At 37.4% G+C, this 21,286-nt stretch overlaps 1 protein-coding gene across 1 annotated transcript in view; it reads left to right on the top strand.

Moving 5' to 3' along the window:
- The first annotated feature begins 1,676 nt into the window (after nucleotides 1–1,676).
- EPYC (epiphycan) overlaps nucleotides 1,677–21,286 on the top strand; it is a 40,571-nt gene continuing 20,961 nt past the window's right edge. The window contains exons 1-2 of the mRNA XM_015094588.4: nucleotides 1,677–1,713; nucleotides 4,183–4,360. Coding sequence (XP_014950074.1) covers nucleotides 4,196–4,360 — 165 coding nt within the window. The 5' untranslated portion in view covers nucleotides 1,677–1,713; nucleotides 4,183–4,195. The remainder of the gene's footprint in view (nucleotides 1,714–4,182; nucleotides 4,361–21,286) is intronic.

Here is a 21,286-nt window from a genome sequence, read left to right as displayed (position 1 = left end):
ATATTAATTCTGTATATAGTTCTATATATAACACAAGTAATTTGGCTATGAAATCATCATGAAAAAACTGCATTCATGGAGAGTGTCCTGAGGCCTATGGAAGACATCACTGAAACATCAATAACTCAAAGCAGCAGTTCCCAACCTTTTTGGCATCAAGGGTTGGTTTTGTGGAAGACAATTTTTCCATGGGAAGAGCAGGGGACACTTCAGGCAGTAATGCTGGTGATGGGGAGCAGATGAAGCTTTGCTCTCTTGATTGCTGCTCACCTCCTGCTGTGTAAGTTTCTAACAGGTGAGTTTCTGACAGGTGTGGCCCTGGGGCTGGGGATTCCTGGTTTAAAGGACAGAAATGCCTCTTTCCAGAAATGCTCTGAAAATACCCTCTAGATGATGCGGTGAGACTGAAAGTGTGCACAGCTGCCAGGAGGAAACCACTGCCTCCAAGATGGCCTCACTACTGTTCCAGAGGTCTGTGTAGATTTTATACATTTTATCACTGCTTCAATTATCAATAAAGCTGACCCTGAGAAAAATAATTCACACTGAGAACAAATTATTTGTAACCAGGTACAGATGATGGGGATAATGACTGAGAGTGCCCTGAAGAGATGGGCAAAGCAGTTTGAAGGACGAAATGTTGGAGGGAACCAGAAAGGGGAATGAGTGTTCTGAAGACAGACCATCTCCTCCTTCGATTTGTCCAGGACCAAACCTGCTTTCAAAATCCAGGGAAGCTGTTCACCTCTGGTCATGAAGGAAAGATTCCTGGTGTACAGGTGAGAGTCAGATGCCTAGATTTACACAAGACATACCAGAACACCAGATGGTAGTTTTAGTTTTCTCTAGAACTTTTGCAGAGTGAGTAAAAGCGAAGAAGAGAAATTTAATATAAATATATTTTCTCTATATACCTGTAATAAAACTCAGCTTCACAAAACATGTCAGGTACCAAAAGCCTAAAATAAATCTTGTATTCTGGGGCAAAAAAGTTTTTAGTGTAACTTGATTTTGGGGGCTCTGATAGATAGATAAAAGAGAAGAAATGGAGCCTTCTTTTCAAAACACTCATATCATATTTATGCATTATTTCTGGGCATAATTTTTTAAAAAGATAATCATGCAAGAGGTTATTGTTTGCTCTCAAAGCATTCCAAGCAATCAAAATAATTTGTTTTCTTTTGTTTCTTTTCCTTACCCAACATTATATAGGTAAGGTTTTTGCAACATTTACTAAATTTCAGTTAATGTCAATGAAAATTGAAAAAGAAAAACAATTCAAGATATGCAAGGTTTGGTAAAATTCTTTCTTCTTAGAAGATTTCTGAAATATCTGTTTACAGTATCACTGTGTACATTAATGTCTTCCCTTAACTGGTGAATGTGTTGTAGACGAGATATGTTAAAACAGACTTTTTCCATTTAAAATTTTTAAGGTGACACGTTTGCAATCAGAATTCCTTTAACATAATTTCAGGAGCTTTATGTACTATGTAATTTGGCTTCTGCTGCTTAATTTGAATGATTATAAAATAATTTGGGTTTATTAAAGACTGAGAAGCATTTCTCAAGGTGAGCTTTTCCAAACAGAAAACTGAGTGTTATAAGTTCCACCTCCCACAGACCAGAATTCACAACCATTGGTCAGGGGCAAATACCACTGGGAAGGCATCCTCAGTCCCTGCGTGCCATTTCAACAAGTCGGAGCCAAAGGTAAGTTTTTACACTTGCCTTCTTCTTGGGTTATAGACTGTTTTTCCTACTCTAACAACCTTTGAAAAAAAATAATTCACCTTGCTTTAGTATTTTATGGTGAACTTCAATGGATTGGGTTTAGTTTACTCCTTTTATATTTATATTATTCTTGGAAAATCCAAAATTCTGAATTAGCTTAGGAATTCAAAACATACAGCAAAAGAGTTTATCTTAACAGCCATCACAGATGCCAATAAAATTATAGTTGTTTCCAATATATTCCTTAAATCAGGTGCCCTGATACAGAACATGTTCTTTGCTAGTATTGACAGGCACTATTGGTTGTTATTGACTGAAATATTATGCAAAAGAAGAAAATTATAAGAATCAGGTGTTTAAAATGTATTGATGATCATATCAGAATTCTGCAATTAGAATGCCTTTTTAAGCTATATATTTTAAAGCTTTATATAAGTATATGTTGTTAAAATATCATTAGATGGCATATAGTAGACAGTAAGTTCAAAGTTTCAACAAGCCACTACGTTAAACACTAATGTAAGAATTTGAAGGAAGAGATATGCTTTTTATCTACACATGGATATGTGTTCTTCATATTTCTAAGGTTCCCAGACTGCCTTATTGGTGATAGCTTTAGCAAACATGTCAAATGCAAGTAAATTCTAATATGCAGATCTTTACAGTGTGAAGTGAGAAAAAACTAAGCAAGTGTATAATTTTTTGGAACAATGAAACTCGCCAGAAATGTACAAGGAAAATATATACTTCTTAGATTAGTGTTGGCCATTGTTACTGCTTCCCACCTGAATATGGAGATTGGTTCTTGAGAGATTTGCAAATCACACTGTTTTATTAAGCAGGACTTTGTTGGTGATTGTATAATACAGTTTCAAATCTGAGATCGTGCAAAAACTTCTGCAAAGGCAAATAAAACAGAGGTTTAGTTTATCCTGTGTGAACAAAATTTATTTGAAAAAACCATAGGAGGGGATGAAAAGGAGCTCCTTGTACTACTTTTTATTCTCAGAGGAATTTCATATACTTCTGCCTAAACCTGCTTCATAAAGACTTTCTTTCAAGTAACTGAAGGTCAGTTGGTCTGCCAGTGCATTCAAGTTTAAAGGTAATATTTACCATGAATTCCTTTTTATATGTCTGCGTAGGTACAAAAACCACATGTACTGTTCATAAGTAAATCCAAGTGTATCTGAAATACAAAACCTTTAAAATTAGACATGCTTGATAAAAAGTTTTACAAATACTTTGTTCCTCAATAAAGGGTCATGAGGTAACACTTTTGATAGGTTTAATTTAAACATTTAAAATTATGCTAAGAGATTTTTTCTAAACTACATTGTATTCAAAGGAGTATACACAGAATTAAAATAATTAAAATTATAAGATATTGACTGATTCTCCCAAATGCATGATGTTATCATGGAAAATAAGAATTATATTAATTAAAGAATTACAAAAGATTGCTCTAATCTTATGTGTGCAAATGCTCCTCTAAGGAAATCTTGCTAAATAGTGACTTTTGAACATGTATTCCCATTGATTCTGAATCTAAATTTTAAATAGCCATTAAGAATTGAAATAAAACACCAAGGACTAAAGGAAAAATGGTTTTTCTTATCTCCTCCATTTAGTTAAGAACAAATTTTGAAAATATTGCATGAAATATTAATTTTATGTATGTACATATTAAATTATTTTATGTATTAATGACACCCAGAGGCAACAAAGAAGGGAAAAAAAAGCCTTTATTATTTTGTCTGGAAAAAGCCTTGGGCTTAAATGAATAAGAAACAGTCTTAGTTGTATTACTAGCCAACTCTGTCTTGGTTTCCTCATTTTTAAAATGGTATGACAGTGTAGTAATTATCATCATCCTCAGCTCTGCATCCCAGAGCTGATGAAATAACTTCATGCTTAGTAAGTGGTTAAACTTAGATAATGTGAAGGCTTTCGTGAATAGAGTAAAAGTCACTGAGTCGTGTCCAACTGTTTGCGAATCCCATGGATTGTATAGTCCATGCATTCTCCAGGCCAGAATACTGGAGTGGGTGGCTGCTCCCTTCTCCAGGTGATCTTCCCAACTCAGGGATCGAACCCAGGTCTCCCACATTGCAGGTGGCTTCTTTACCGTCTGAGCCATCTAAGTTTATCACAGTCTTTCTGCATCTCTTTTTCTCCACGTTTCTTTGTAAAATAAAATCAGTTTATTATCATTACAATATCTACTGCAAAAATGTGGGTAGGTTTGTGAATTAATTTGAATACCTGGCAGCAGTAGTCCTCAGAATCCACACAGTTACGCATGTTATGTTATAAATTATCCATTGAAAGAAAACTACCAGCTTGAGTTTCTCAGTATTGGCAGTGATATATCATTCCTATTTAGTGCAAACTATTCATAAGTTATTAGCAATTAAATATTTATGTGTTCCAATGTTTTATTACTAGGAAAGTTTGAAAAATGAAAGCATTAGCAAGACTTATCGTGGGACTTGTCCTCTTGGATGCTGCTGTGACTGCCCCAACTCTAGAATCCATCAACTACGACTCAGAGACATACGATGCCACCTTAGAAGACCTGGACCATCTGTACAACTATGAGAACATTCCAGTGGGGCGAGCTGAGGTAACCGATTCCTCCAACTCTTGAGATTTTTTAAGCATTATATAAGGGATTATTCGAGTTTTTCTCTTCAAATAGATTTTTGTTTACTTAGAAGTAGAGATGGTCCTGGCTTCCCAGGTGACTCAGTGGTAAAAACTGCCTGCCAATGCAGGAGATGCAGGAGGCACGGGTTTGGTGCCCTGGTTCCAGAAGATCCCCTGGAGGAGGAAACGGCAACCCACTCCAGTATCCTTGCCTGGAAAATCCCACGGACAGAGGAGCCTGGTGGGCTGCAGTTCATGGGGTCACAAAGAGTTGGACACGGCTGAGCGACAGAGAACATACACTGAAATGTTCCAACTTAATAATTTCATATGAACATTTTCTCCAGAACATGTTTGATGTGATGGAGGTTAACATTGGAAGACTCTTTTCTTTTTTATACTTCATTTCATTGTCTTTATAGCTCCTCATAAAGTTGAAGAATAAGAGTTTCTATCAAGTTAGAAAGAGGCAATCAGTGAGAGTAAGGTGAATTCAAATAGTACACCTATAGTGATAGAGAAGCTTGGGACGTTTGAAGTGAAGGAAAAAGGTGTGAGAGATTAAAATGTAATAGAAGAAAACTAAACAAATGCAAACAAGGGACAATGGTTTGCAGCTTCACTGTTTTCCAAGTGAAAATATGCTTCCCTAAATGACTGATTACTCTCAGCAGTAATGTAGGCATTGGCAAGGCTACAGACCATTACCTAAATCTAATATGACATGTTCCTAATTAAATGGTAGGCTTTTTATATAACTAAAGGATACAGACTAATTTTTCTGAATCAGAAAACAAGCAGACCTTGAAATGTTGGAGTATAATGAACATACAATATTGACAAAAACTAATTAAGTACAAATAACCAAAAGGGAAATTACATCACCTTTACAGAATCAGAACATATTTGAGGCAGTCATTCAAGTGCAAATCTCCTTAGAATAACTTTTGATAACTACGGACATGAAATATTTAAACAAAAGCATGTATTTAAATTGTATGAGACTTAGAGACATCCTTTTTAAGAGAGTAAATGTTCTCATCTTTCTTTTTATTGCCTTATTAAATAGTTACATTTTCACTGTACAATATTTTTATATCTTCTCGCCCTACCCTATTCTTTTACTGTCTTTCTCTCGTTTGCCCTCTGTCTCCTTATCTTTCTCTTCTTCTTTTTTTTTTTCAGTGAATTTTCAGGCTTGATAACAGACTTTTCTTCTGAACATTTGGTTATGACTTTTTAAATCTTTATTAATATTCACTGTTGATTCATTTCACTGTGTGCCTTCTATTATACAAAGGGGGCTTTCTGTAGAGAATTTATAGTTATTAATATCTATCTTGCTATAAATGTGATATCTATATCTCTACTGCATCAATGCAGAGCATTAGAAGAAAGTTTGCAGCACTTAACTCATCTGCCCTTCTCCTTTTTCCATCTTGCATATTTTTTTTTAACCACAGTGCATATTTGCAGTTATCTACTAAAGTAAAGATTTTAAACTTATTTGTCATTCTTCCAAAAAATATTTCATAGGATTGGTGAGTACCATAAGTGAGTTCTCTATTTTAAGTGGAGCTAAGGAATTTGGATTCAAAGGGCTATTTATTCACTTCAGAAGAACAGATGCACAATAGAGAAAACACCTTTTGAGACTAAGCCTTCCTCGTGGCTCAGACGATAAAAAAATCTGCCTGCAATGCAGGAAACCTGGGTTCGATCTCTGGGTTGAGATGATCCCCTGGAGAAGGAAATGGCTTCCCACTTTAGTATTCTTGCTTGGAGAATTCCATGGACAGAGAAACCTGGTGGGCTATAGTCCACGGGATCGCAGAAGTGAGTAACACTTTCACATTTTTTAATTCCCTGGGAAAACTGTGAAGGAAGTGAAATTTATCTGCAGATTGCTTTTAAGTTATTCCTCACTGTCAGGATTTTTTTTGTTGACCAAGAGTCCCTACACATTCTCATGAAAGTCTAAAGTTCTTTCTACCATCAAGAAAATAATTAAGCTAATCAATATATCCATATAGAGATGATTTAGTAGACAACCTTTCCTCCATGTTTGCTTATTCTAGAATAGAACCTTTCTGTAAGGTACTGAATAGGTGGCATTATATCCTTACACACTCTTGCCCTTACTTCAGGCGAACATTTCTAATTTTCATAATGGCCTACCCAAGCTCAGAAACCTAAACAGCAGAGGGTTCCAAAGAGTCATGGACAACACCTCGTACTTAATTAAAATACAGAAATCATCACTGATTTAATAATTCTTTGTGGCAAAGTCATCATCAGAAAACTGGTTTTAGGTAGGTGATAGATATAGACATAGATAGATATAGATAGAAATATAGATATAAATGTGCTAATCAGTTCAGTTCAGTTGCTCAGTCATGTCTGATTCTGCAACCCCAGGGACTGTAGCACGCCAGGCTTCCCTGTCCATCACCAACTCCCAGAGCTTACTCAAACTCATGTCCATCATGTTGGTGATGCCATCCAACCATCTCATCCTCTGTCATTCCCTTCTCTTCCCACCTTCAGTTTTTCCCAGCCAATGAATATTTCCCAGCCAATCCCTTCCAATGAATATTCAGGACTGATTTCCTTTAGGATGGACTGGTTGGATCTCCTTGCAGTCCAAGAAACTCTCAAGAGTCTTCTCCAACATCACAGTTCAAAAACATCAGTTCTTTGGCACTCAGCTTTCTTTATAGTCCAGCTCTCACATCCATACACGACTTCTGGAAAAACCATAGCTTTGATTAAACAGACTTCTGTCGGTAACGTAATGTCTCTGCTTTTTAATATGCTGTCTAGGTTGGTCATAGGTTTTCTTCCAAGGAGCAAGTGTCTTTTAATTTCATGGCTGCAGTTACCATCTGCAGTGATTTTAGAGCCTCCCAAAATAAAGTCTGTCACTGTTTCCATTGTTTCCCAGTCTATTTGCCATGAAGTGATGGGACTGGATGCCATGATCTTAGTTTTCTGATGTTGAGTTTTAAGCCAATTTTTTCACTCTCCTCTTTCACTTTCCTCAAGAGGCCCTTTAGTTCTTCTTTGCTTTCTGCCATAAGGGTGGCAATCTTGATTTAAGCTTGTGCTTCATCCAGGCCGGCATTTACATGATGTACTCTGCATATAAGTTAAATAAGCAGGGTGACAATACACAGCCTTGACGTACTCCTTTCCCTATTTGGAACCAGTCTGTTCTTCCATGTTCAGTTCTAACTGTTGCTTCTTGACCTGCATACAGATTTCTCAGGAGGCAGATCATATGGTCTGGTATTCCTATCTCTTTCAGAATTTTCCATAGTATGTTGTGATCCACAGTCAAAGGCTTTGGCATAGTCAATAAAGCAGAAGTCAATGTTTTTCTGGAACTCTCTTGCTTTTTCAATGACCCAACAGATGTTGGCAATTTGATCTCTGGTTCCTCTGCCTCTTCTACATCCAGCTTGAACACATGGAAATTCATGGTTCATGTACTGTTGAAACCTGGCTTGGAGAATTTTGAGCATTACTTTGCTAGCGTATGAGATGAGTGCAATTGTGTGGTAGTTTGAGCATTCTTTGGCATTGCCTTTCTTTGGGACTGGAATGAAAACTGACCTTTTCCAGTCCTCTGGTAACTGCTGAGTTGTCCAAATTTGCTGGCATATTGAGTGCAGCACTTTCACAGCATCATCTTATAGGATTTGAGATAGCTCAACTGGAATTCCATCACCTCCACTAGCTTTGTTCATAGATATGCTTCCTAAGGCCCACATGACTTTGCATTCCAGGATGTCTGGCTCTAGGTGAGTGATCACACCATACTGGTTATCTGGATCATGAAGATCTTTTTTGTATAGTTCTGTGTATTCTTGCCACCTCTTCTTAATATCTTCTGCTATGAAAGTATAACACACTTGAAAACATAAACTATATATAATTTTTAAAAGACATTTATGAAATTGGTCCAGTAGCAAAAATCAATCAACCAATCCACTCACCTATGGCAAAAATCCAAAAACAAACAAATCAATATGATAAAGTAAGGTGACATGAGGAACAAAACTCAGAAGAACTTTAGTTCAGATCTTTACAAATTATTACTATAAATTTCCTTATAAACAACAACCATATAATTCCCTATGGGAAAATATGAAATACAGCCAATAGTTCCAGGCATGTGAATGGATTCTAGAATCTGATTAACATGGCATGAATTTTTTGGATGCAGTCTTGGAAGTTTAGATTCTGGAAGGTCAAATAAACTTATATATCTCATCTTCATAAATTAAAGGCAGTATTTCCACATGTTCTTGATCTTATGGGATACTTTTTGTGTGAACACTGATAACACACCCATACAGGGTCTTGTTGATGAAAAAGTTCAGAGTAAATGATGCACATTGAGAATGAGGGGATTTGATTCTTCAGTTTTTTTTTTTTTTTTTTTTTGTCCTTGATGCCAAGAGTGTGGTTCTGCATAATTTAGCCTAGAATTTGTTTCATCTGTACAAAAGACAACTTGATATTCTAAAATTGTAAAATGACAGGATAACTGCTTTTAAATGCCAATTTTCTTTCTTATAAAGTCTAAGACTTGGCAATTTTTGCTAATAGCGTTGATCCTTTGGTCTAAACTTGGTATGATTAATACTTAAGGCCTTTGATATATGTGGTAGGCAGAATTCTAAGATGTGCCCTAAGTGGCCCATTCCTGGAGGCATCCATGATCTTTACAATTCTTAACATCATGTATATATTGGGATATCACTCCTGTAATAGGTTATGTTCTATGGCATACTTGAAATTTAAAAAGGGAGATTATCTTAGCCTGACCTAAACTCATGAGCCCTTTTAAGTCAGTGTCTTGAGGTTAGGGACAAAACTGGAGTCACGAGAGAAATTCAATGCAAGGGAAATGATTTGTTTCTGGCTTTAAAAATAGATAGGTGTTTGAAGCAGGAGGAACGCAGAAAGTCTCTAAATGCTGAGAAGTTGATAGCCAGCAAGTATATGGGGGTAGAAGAAACCCATTTCTAAATATACAAGAAATTTCAGGTTCCACATGAGGTTACAGCCCTGGTCATCACCTCTATTTTGCCCTTGTGAGACCTTAAGCAGAGAACCAGTCAGACAATTCTTGAACTTCTGATCCACAGAAACTATGACTTTAAAAATGAGTATAGTTTCATACTATGTGTATGTGTGTGCTAAGTTACTTCAGTCCTGTCCAACTCTTTGCAGCCCCATGGACTGTAGCCTTCCAGGCTCCTCTATCCATGGGGATTCTCTAGGCAAGAACACTGGAGTGGGCTGCCATCCCCTCCTCCAGGGGATCTCCCTGACCCAGATAGCAATTTTCAATGCAGCAACAGAAAACTAATATAATATGTAGTGATTTAAACTGCTTTTCTGAAAGTCACATTTGAATTACTGTAAGATTGCAAGGCTTGCATTTACGAGTTCAATGATTTATTTAGTCAGTGAGCCAAACCACCCTTGATTCCCAGGGTTAGAATCTCAGTAGAGCTTTATGAATTTCTACTGGTAGCAGTATATTCATTACCTCCTCAGTGGTTGGGAAGTATTTCTTCCAATGGTTTGAAAATTATATGCAGTTAATATTTCAGACTGATGACTTATGTGATTTCTGGAGCTCTAGAATGTCTGGGATCCACTGGACATATGTTAGAAAAAGATTTTAGACCCAGCAATTCCATCATCTGGGCTTCCTGGTGGCTCAGCAGTAAGAATCTGCCTGCCAATGCATGAGATGCAAATTCTATCCCTGGGTTGGGAAGATCCCCCAGAGAAGGAAAGGGCAACCCACTCCAGTGTTTTTGCCTGTGATACCCCATGGGCAGAGGAGCCTGGTAGGTTACAGTTCATGGGGTCACAAATGAGTCAGACATGACTTAGCACATAAACAACACCACCAAATTCCATCACAATGTTTTAAATTATCCTGTGGATAAATTTGCTGATATGAAGTTGCTGCAGTTTTTACCTCTAGCTTTCATTTTACCATAATAATACATGAGTAGGAACTGGTTATAAGCCATAAGACTGAAATGCAGATAGTTTCCTTCTTGATGGATAATAGCTTAATTCTGAGCACTTATTGCATGTCAGTACTATTCTAGGAATATCACATGTATTATCTCATTTATTTCTCCCAACCAAAGAAGTTCATTATTATTCCCATCGAATAGATAAGAATGTTGAGTCAAAGAGCACTTAGTAGCTTGACGAAGATTACAGTTATCCATAATATATAATCATAGTGATGTTCTCTTACCAGAATATTTCCAACAAACTAATAAAGATCATATTATTCTCCCTTCATTTTCTACCATTTTCTAATCATCCTTTTAACTTGCACCAGTTTTGGTTGAACTTAATGCCAGGTGCATTTTATACTGTACTCTTAGAAAGAAAAACATTCTTCTATGGGTGAATATGGTGAACTAGAAGCGAACTTTATAGATAACTGACAGTTATTTAATTTTTTAGGAAAAAATGGTTTAAGACTACTTAAGAATAATTGTGAATAGGTGTATGTATCTAAGTTATAAGGAATAACCTGAGTGTGTAGGGTCCAAGGAAACATTTCACTAATTTTTTTAAAAGGTTCATGAAAAATCTAAATAGTTCAAAATTCTGTATTCTTTGAATGGCTTAAGTTGAGATTGTACTTTTGATTGAGCAGGTATTTGGTGTTCACATTTTCATGATGCAGTTTTCGCATTATTGATTGTCCATTTCTCTTACGTCTAAAAAATCATTGGTCTTGTCCATGAGTAAATGATTTTGCTCAGAAACATACTCAGTGGCTGTATTAATATTTATTGAGGTTCTGCTGAAAGGTATGAACTTCCAATCCTCCAGGAAATTTTCTTGGCTCCTTCCAGGTAATTAGACTTCTCCATACCTCTATCACATTATTTAGTCTTGCATAATTACTTCTACTTAATTGAGCCTGCACTGCGCCTGTATCTTCAATAAATACCAGAGATATATATCATGTGGTCCCGTGAAGCACTTGACTGTATTTGTTGTAGGATGGTGTCGGGGACATTTAGGACAACATCACATGATGCTCTTTCATGAGGACATGAAGGAAACATTTCTCTCAGGCCTCAGTGTCAGAACAGGTTGCAATTTTAAAGAAATTTGTTTATGTTCTAGGCCATCCATCTTGTAAATGGGTTTGTCATTTTTTTTTCAGAAAACTAGATCTTAATTTTTGCCTCATTCTTCCCTGGCTTTGTATTATTTCCCACACCTCTATCTTCCCATCACCCTAAATCTCTTCAAGGAGGTTATTTTCTGAAATATTACCATATGTGCTTCAAAAATTGCCTTATATACCTACTGGAATGAAAGAAAGTATGCATTCATAAGGAAATGGCATTAATAACTAACAAAAAACATCAGTAATAATTGGCCAAGAGTAAGTTTCTTGAATGAGGAATGCTTTTTTTGCTGTTACTCTTCATTGATCTTAAAATTAAGGACTTTCTTTTTTTTTTTTTTTCCAATTTCACAGAAAGAACAGGCGGCCAGATTGTTTAAAATTATCCTTAAAACTGCCATTGAAATAAATATATTCAGCTTCAAAAATAGCATTTATCAATAACCTTCAAGGGAATGAAAATTAAATTTAGTGAAGTTATAGGAATGGGAGAAAACTCAGTGAAGGCAGTTGTATCAATTAACAATAGATTTATCTCTTATCATAACAGGATGTTATGCAAAAAAAATTTAGAATATATGTTGATGGCCTGTAACACCTGAAATTGCTGAAGTAGAATCAAACTAATATGGGACTACTTACAGAAATCAATGTCCACTTTAGATAATGACATATAAAAAGGATCTTAAAGTTAGGTTATACAAGTATAATGAATTGATGTACAACTTCATTAATACCAGAGGACAGTTTGTCTCAAAACTCATCTCTATATATTCTGAACAAAAAACAATTAAATTAGAAATATTTCTACTATTTATTTCTTCTGGTGAAAAAGGCATGCAATACTTTATATTGTATCTGGAATGATGTCTTACTTTGGCTAATTTATATAATACATTTTAAAGTTTCAAACATATGGTTGGCATATAAAATACCTCTTATTGGAAGAAGTAACTTGTTAAAGTATCAGTCAGCCTGAAGTAAATATTCTTTTCAGGCTATGGCAAAAATTAAAAGCTAATCTTTCTCTTTACCCTCCCTTTTCATCAAAGATGCTCTGAGGATGAGAGGAAAGAATTTTGCTGATGATCCTTTAATATGGTTGTCTGATTGAGTTTCCATATGCTTCTTTCCAAAGCAGCATTAAACCATTTGATTTTTATTTTAAGCTATTTGAAACCCTTAAAAAAGTGAAGTAACAAAAATGGTACAATCATGCAGGCTCATCAGGAGAAAAAGATCACTGATATTATTTGCCAGCGATTTGTTTGTGTTTGTATCTGTACTCTACATTACTTATGAGACCACAAATGTAAGTTAATTATCAAAACTGGCCCTTGAAATAAGACTTATTTTTAAGAACAACTGAGGAGCAGAGTTCTTATTCAACTAGGAAGTTTCAGAGTAAAATTTAAACCAGATTCTTCTGATGCCAAAGTACAGAGATCCAGGCACTAAAATCTCCATTATTTTTCAATTCCTCCTCTTTCATTTTTGCTTCTTTTAGCTGTGTCCCATATTAAGGCTTACTTTCTTTGAAATTAAGTTATTTGAGTATTAGGAACCAGAAAAAACGTTTTCTAGTGATTGCAATTAACACACTATATAAGTATCTCTCTTAGCCGTCAAAGTATTTAAGGAAGAGACAGGAAAGATGATCCTTCTGAACTCAAAGCAGCTTTGTAAAACACATGGCGATTGAGTAATCTTTGCCAAACACATTTCTTCCTCATACATTTTCAAGATAAAGTAGAAAATAAGATATAGCTTTCATTGCCAGTGTTCATGGTCGCATTCATTTAGATAATTAATATAAATCACTTAAATCAATTTAAGCACCAAACTTATGCTTAGCGCAGAATTTCATCACACTCAGCCTACCTACATGCCAGAATGTGGAACCCACAAGAATACACTTAGTAACTCAGGCTGAATGAATGGCCCAGGGCCTATTTGGAAACCAAATTTTGATATAATGATGACAACAAAGAACACTTTTAAGACTGAGTATTGACTGGTGGGGTAATTTGGGAGAAAGATAAATTTAAAATTCTGTCCTGTTTTACTTGGTGCTGAATAAAAATCCAAATAGTATTCAGGATTTTGAAGACTTTAACAAAACAGGGAGATGAGCCTGTAATTTAAATATTACGTGCTGGAGGAACGGAGTTCACTGGTTAGGTATAGACTGGCAGAGTGGAGACTCTGAGCAAACAGATAAGTAGGACATTTGCTTTTAAATCTGGCTTTGCCTGGGCACTTAAATCATTATCACACACACTGCAAAGAATGGGGGTAGAAACCACCAGCTTTGGGCGTTGCTCATGAGTACAACTGATTCATCCTTGAGAGGCAGTTTTTCACAGAGTTGAGTGGCATGGGCTATGGAGTCAGACTCCTCATGTGTGAGTCTCAAGTCTGTCACACCAACTGTGTGCCTTGGAATGCCATAAAAACCCTCTGAGTTTCAGCTTCGGAGTCCTAAGATACCTTGGGAGAAGACTTGAGCATCCCTTGGACTACAAGGTGATCAAACCAGTCAGTCCTAAAAGAAATCAGTCCTTAATATTCACTGGAAGGACTGATGGTGAAGCTGAAGCTTCAGTACTTTAGCCACCTGATGTGAGGAGCAGACTCACGGGAAAAAAACCCTGATGGGAAAGATCATCTTCAGAACATGTGATTTAATTCAAAATAATTTTTAAGGGAATTTTTGAAAGAGTTAACTTTTGAAGGTAGCAGCTTTAAAAATGCAAAGAGCCAACAAACTGGAAAAGACCCTGATGCTGGGAAGGATTGAGGGCACTAGAAAGTGGGTGACAGAGGATGAGATGGTTGGAGAGCATCATCGACTCAATAAACATGAGCTTGAGCAAACTCTGGGAGATCTGAAGGACAGGGAAGCCTGGCATACTGCAGTCATGAGGTCACAAAGAGTTGGACACGACTTAAGAGACTAAATAACAATGATTTAACTTAGAGCCTGGAACATAGCTAACGTTTAATGAATGTTATCTTTACCATGGAATCAGTTATTAGTCAACAGCCACAGAGGGTTATGCACTGGTGATCAGAGAAGCCTTCATGGAAGGGAGAGGACTTGTGCTATAATGAAGACTAACTCTACTGGCATGGGTTCACTTACAAATTGTCCACGTACCAATCTTTTGCTGAAAGTCAGGAATAGAAGCAGGTAAATCAGACCAAGTCCGTCCCTGTCCCTCAGTAGCTCTCAGTCTAGTCATCTTAGAAACACACAGCTTCAACATAATAAAGGAAGTGAAAAAATTCAGTATAAACAAGATCTGTAGTTTGGGGACATAAGGTTTCTATGAGTTCAGCCACAAAATGTACAGAAGTGCTGAGAAATTATGTCTCCAAACCTGACGTGAGTCACAGACCTGACAGAAAATCTTAGATATAAATTATTCATTGCAGCACTGTTTATAATAGCCAGGACATGGAAACAAACGAGATGTCCATCAGCAGATGAATGGATAAGAAAGCTGTGGTACATATACACAATGGAGTATTAATCAGCCATTAAAAAAATACATTTGAATCAGTTCTAATGAGATGGATGAAACTGGAGCCGATTATACAGAGTGAAGTAAGCCAGAAAGAAAAACACCAATACGGTATACTGACACATATATATGGAATTTAGAAAGATGGTAATGATGACCCTGTATGTGAGACAGCAAAAGAGACACAGATGTATAGAACGGACTTTTGGACTCTGAGGGAGAGGGAGAGGATGGGATGATTTGGGAGAATGGCACTGAAACATGTATACTATCATGTAAGAAACGAATTGCCAGTCTATGTTCGATGCAGGATACAGGATGCTTGGGGCTGGTGCACGGGGATGATCCAGAGAGATGATATGGGGTGGGAGGTGGGAGGGGGGTTCAGGATTGGGAACTCATGTACACCCATGGCGGATTCATGTCAATGTATAGCAAAACCAATACAGTATTGTAAAGTAAAAAAAAAAATAATAATAAATAAAATTGATTGCATTAAAAAATAAAAAATAAAATGTCAGATAAAGAATAAAAAAAAATAAAAGTAATTGGTGTCAGATATTGTAAAAAAATAAATAAATAAATTATTTTCCTCTTGTGTTTATCTACTATTGTTTTTGAATAGTATGTAAGTCTAGCTACATGCATAAACTCTATAATGAATACAGAAATAGATGTATAAATATATAGATAAATATAAATAAGATCAGATTAATATAAGCTATATACAATGGGTTTCCCTGGTGGCTCAGATGGTAAAGAATATAGTATGGAAGGCCTGGGTTTGCTCCCTGGGTTGGGAATATCCCCTGGAAGAGGGCATGGCAACCCACTCCAGTATTCTTGCCTGGAGAATCATCATGGACAGAGGAGCCTGGCAGGCTACAGTAAATGGGGTCATAAAGAGTCGGACACAACTGAGCGACTAAGCACAGCAAGAGCTATATACAATAATATTATCTCATAAAATAGTTTACAAAAAATATATATAAAGTATATTGTATTATATTTCCCACATCACATCTTTTATTATATATTATTAATTATGTGTTATATTATGATATAAAATATATATTAAGACCGTGAGGCAAAGAAAAGAGTTGTTAACATAATATGAAGCCAGGGGTTGAGTACATATTTGAAAATGCATACTATTCTATATATGACACATAGAGATACATATAATATAGAAAATTTCTGGGCAATAGTGTTAGGTTTTAAGGAACCTTATACATGTTCCTGCTATGGCCTACCTAAATTTAGGATCAACTGAGAGACAGCAATGAGACTAAGACAAATAGAGTTCAAGATATCCCCCTTATTACTGATAAAGGCTGAGTTGTAATATATGACTTAGGTGTGAAGCAACTGTGGGGTTTTTAATATAAAACTTCAGAAATAGGCCAGGTCATCAGTCACAGGTAAGGCTAGTCAACTTCAGGACTCAGAATACAATAAACCTTATTGCCTGCACGAAGGGGCAAAACAGAATGCATCCTCCTGGCAAGCAGGCAACTTCTTCTAAAAAAGAAGATTGCCACTCATGCTGAGCTCCTTTTCTTACTCACTAATTACCCTGGTCATTCTTCTTCCCTTAGGAGGAGTGGATGGACCTAATCCCCAACACGGTGGCCTCACGAGCCATTAGGCATGGCCACTGAGTTCAATATAGCTCTCCACATCAAGAGGGGAAGTCAGCCCATTTTTAGGACACTGGCTCCCACATTCCTGAGGCCTGCATGAGGCCAACCAGCACTCTTGGATATCCTCTGTAGATTTGGATTGCACAAAATCCTGAAGTAGGTCCAAGAACATCAGTGAATTTATCTCAGAGATTGAAATTTCACTCTCAGTTCTATGTTCTAACCTCAAATTATATCAAGCCCCATTATTTAATATCAGAGCTTCTGCAGTGAAGTGAAATGCTGAGTAATTACACCAATAATACAATTTCAGAAACATAGAGGAAACAGATTTGCCTATAGCTCCTCTACCTCTATAACATTTTGGAGGAAAAGTTAAAAAGTACACATTAATGTCCCTTGCATATTAAAGCATGTTGTTGTTTAGTCGCTAAGATATATCTGACTGTTTTGAAACCCCATGGACTGTAGCCTGCCAGGATCCTCTATCCATGGAATTTTCCAGGCAAGCATACTGAAGTGGGTTGCCATTTCTTTCTCCAGGGGATCTTCCTGATCCAGAGATGGAACTCGCATTTCCTGCATTGGAGGCAGATTCTTTACCACTCAGCTACCTGGAAAGTCCATATTAAAGTACGAGTGAAAGTCACTCAGACATGTCTGACTCTTTGCAACCCATAGACTATACAGTCCATGGAATTCTCCAGGCCAGAATACTGGAGTGGGTAGCTTCTTCCTTCTCCAGGGGATCTTTCCAACCCAGGGATCGAATTCAGGTCTCCCACATTGCAGGCAGATTCTTTACTAGGTGAGCCACAAGGGAAGCCTATATTAAAGTAGAAACTTGTTTAAATCCAAAGAGATTATAGTACAAAGTCAGAATTACTTGCCTCATGATTTACGAGATCAAAGAATATGGACTCCCAAACTCCCCTTTTTCACAACCTGAGTGGACTCTACCAGGTACAGATGTAGTTCTTCAAAGGCACGTAAATTGCTGTTTGTTCATTACCAAGTCTCCCATGACTCTGATATTTAAAAAGAATGAAGCACTGATTGCCACATACAATATTATCACAGTATTGAGCCCAACTTCCATCAAATTTTAAGAAATATGTTAATCCTGAGTCCCTCAACAGCTATTCTAGGCAAAAGTGTATTTCTCATGCCTGTACATACTATTGCCAGAGACCAAGGAGAGAGTTGATGGTATCTGAGAATTCAGAAGATGGAAGAACTTTTGGTTTAACCTCATCCGGATATTGGTCAGCTTACGTTCATTGTCCCTAGCCTACAGAATTTGAGGTCAAGTACAATTTGGAGAAATCTCCCACTAGAAGTTAAATTTTGGCACTTTTTTACCTTTACGAGAGCAGCTGTTCTCAAAGAGTAATTCTTGAGCTGGCAGCATCAACATTAAGCTGGTCAGGTATGCAAACTTTCAGGTTCCACTCCAGATCTAACAAATCAGAAACCTACCCTCCAGGTCATTCTGATGTACCTGTGAGCTGCACTGAACTAGAAAACATCCCCAAACATCATGTCTCTTCCCTCACAGTATCATTGGAGATATTACTGTTTATTGGCCCAGTTTTAAACATCCATTTTTTCAGCACAGGTGATTGATGGCTTTCCTGGTGCCTCAGTTGGTAAAGAATCTGCCTGCATTGCAGGAGACTGCCTGCAATATAGGAGACCTGGGTTTGATCCCTGAGCTAGGAAGTTCCCCCTGGAGAAGGAAATGGCAACCTACTCTAGATTTTTTTGCCTGAAAAATCCCACAGACACAGGAGTCTGGTAGGTTATAGTCCATAGCATTGCAAAGAGTTGGACATGACTGAGCAACTAAACCACCACCCCACCAATCATCAGATCCACCTGAAGCTTATATTTCTGCACAGTCAAAGCTTTTGAACTCCATTTTTCTGCTAAGTCCTGGTTGTCTGGCTCCTGGTGCTGCACTGAGTATGGGTTCTTTCAAGGGAAAGATGGTTGTATGCAAGGGTTTTCAGCCAGGGGTTTCTCCAGTTTGGAAGCTCTGTATGCCGGGCGCTTTTAGCCTTGCTTCAGGCTGTGAAATTCAAGAAATCTACCTCCCAGAGTGTTTCCACTGCTTTCCCACGAGTTTTTGTTTGTTTGTTTTGTTTCAAGCTGGAGAATGAACCTCTGTAGATTGCTGAAGTGAAGCTGCCAGCTGATGTCTCTCATGATTGTGGCCCTTGGGAGGCCAGTAAAAATCAATCCCTCTACTGTGTGTGCTGAGGCTATACTCAACATTTCAGAGTTCCAGGACAATTGGCACTTGTGTCTCCTACGTTCTAGTCTGTGGAATTAGACGTTGACCTGGGCCATATATGGAGAAGGAAATGGCAATCCACTCCAGCACTCTTGTCTGGAAAATCCCATGGACGGAGAAGCCTGATAGGCTACAGTCCATGGGGTCGCAAAGAGTCGGACATGACTGAGCAACTTCACTTCACTTCACTTGGCCATATATTTGAATCACCTCTAAGACGCCAGACCTCCCTGTCCATCACCAACTCCTGGAGTTCACTCAGACTCACTCATTCCTTCCAAAGAAATCCCAGGGCTGATCTCCTTCAGAATGGATTGGTTGGATCTCCTTGCAGTCCAAGGGACTCTCAAGAGTCTTCTCCAACACCACAGCTAAAAAGCATCAATTCTTCAGCGCTCAGCCTTATGATATTGAAACTCTGATCAAAGACATAAATATGAACAAAATCAAATTCAGAACGTTTAAAAGTCCTTCACTGTAACTATATTGAATCTATAACACATATATAGGATGGAGATTAAAGCAGATCCATACATTTTGATACTGAGATTAATAAGGAAGATCGTAGAGCCAAATATTACCAGAGTCAATCAACTACTACTCAGCAGCCTTCTGTTGACAGGATGACTTCTATCAGGCTAATGACTGCAAAAACGTACGATAGTCAACAAATTCAAGGATTTCAAACCCTGGAAAAACAGCCTTCTGTTACTTTACGTTATTATAGAGCTGATATACACAGGGTCCTCTGTTCTGCTTCTGTTTCTACAAAGTTTTAACTATAATTGACTGTGAAGAAGGCTGAGCACCGAAGAATTGATGCTTTTGAAGTGTGGTGTTGGAGAAGACTCTTAAGCGTCCCTTGGACTGCAAGGAGATCCAACCAGTCCATTCTGAAGCAGATCAGCCCTGGGATTTCTTTGAAGGGAATGATGCTAAAGCTGAAGCTCTAGTACTTTGGCCACCTGGTGCAAAGAGTTGACTCATTGGAAAAGACTCTGATGCTGGGAGGGATTGGGGGCAGGAGGAGAAGGGGACGGCAGAGGATGAGATGGCTGGATGGCATCACGGACTCGATGGATGTGAGTCTGAGTGAACTCCAGGAGTTGGTGATGGACAGGGAGGCCTGGCGTGCTGCGATTCATGGGGTCGCAAAGAGTCGGACACGACTGAGTGACTGAACTGAACTGAACTGAACTGAAGCCCCCAAGTGAAGCTACAGAGACTACAGAGAACATACTGGTGGCAATAACAGGGTTCAGGTTAACATACTAGGTTAGAAAGTTCTTTTGAATTTGTTTAAAGTCATTCTGCCACTGAGAGATTAAGTCAGATTTCTAAATTTGCAACATTTGCAAGGCCTTACCACCAATCCTGTACAATAGGAAAAAAATATAATGTAACAACTATTTTGAAGACAATTGAATCTTAGCTGCTTCTCCCTAAAACATCCTCTGAAATGCAAGTTTTCCTGTTTAAAATGTCTATAATCACCTCTGATAATACATAAATCATCATCGTGAATGAACAGCAGTTGTATTCAGAGATGGTCTGCATATTAAAAGGCACAGCTTGTTATACTTTGTGCCCAAGAAAGTCTGTGTTAGAAGGAACAATTTGCTTTGTGTTAGGATGGGAAAGATTGAAACTTAAAAAAAATACGAAATTACTCCATCATAAAATAAAGAGCCAGTGTTTGAAAGGTTCCAAATATCTTGGTTTTCAGTCCAGCTTCTTTGTTTTCAATTACTGTGATTGACTCTCTCCCCCTACTCCCATCCTCATGAGATTACTGATTTCAGCCTGCACTAAATTGTCCTTCTGGCAACCTTACTTGGGGAACAAGGGCAGTAAGGGGAAAGGGAAAATGAACTGACTTTGCTATTAGATAATGTTTCTACAGTCTTTGCCAAAGTCCCCTACCAATATCATTTGGAGACATTCAATTATAACTAGATGATACATTTTGTGAGAACTAAGATATTAGAAACCTATTTAGTTTCTGGAGCCTAAGGGGGTGATGGTGAACAGAGTCCTGAATAAACTGGGATAAAACTGAAGTAAAAAACAGTCTATCTGGCAAGTAAAAATGAAATATATCCATTTTCTGACAACAAGAAAAGGAAATGAGAAAATAAACATGTGAACAAAGGAAAAAACACTGAGGTCCCAGAAGAGACACCGGCTAGAGAGGATATGATTAAATGCAACCTTCAAATCATCAGCTTTTGTTTCTTTTGCATTA

Source organism: Ovis aries, chromosome 3 (genome assembly GCF_016772045.2).
Source record: "Ovis aries strain OAR_USU_Benz2616 breed Rambouillet chromosome 3, ARS-UI_Ramb_v3.0, whole genome shotgun sequence".
Taxonomy (NCBI): Eukaryota; Metazoa; Chordata; class Mammalia; order Artiodactyla; family Bovidae; genus Ovis; species Ovis aries.
This window is presented reverse-complemented; position numbering and strand designations above follow the sequence as displayed.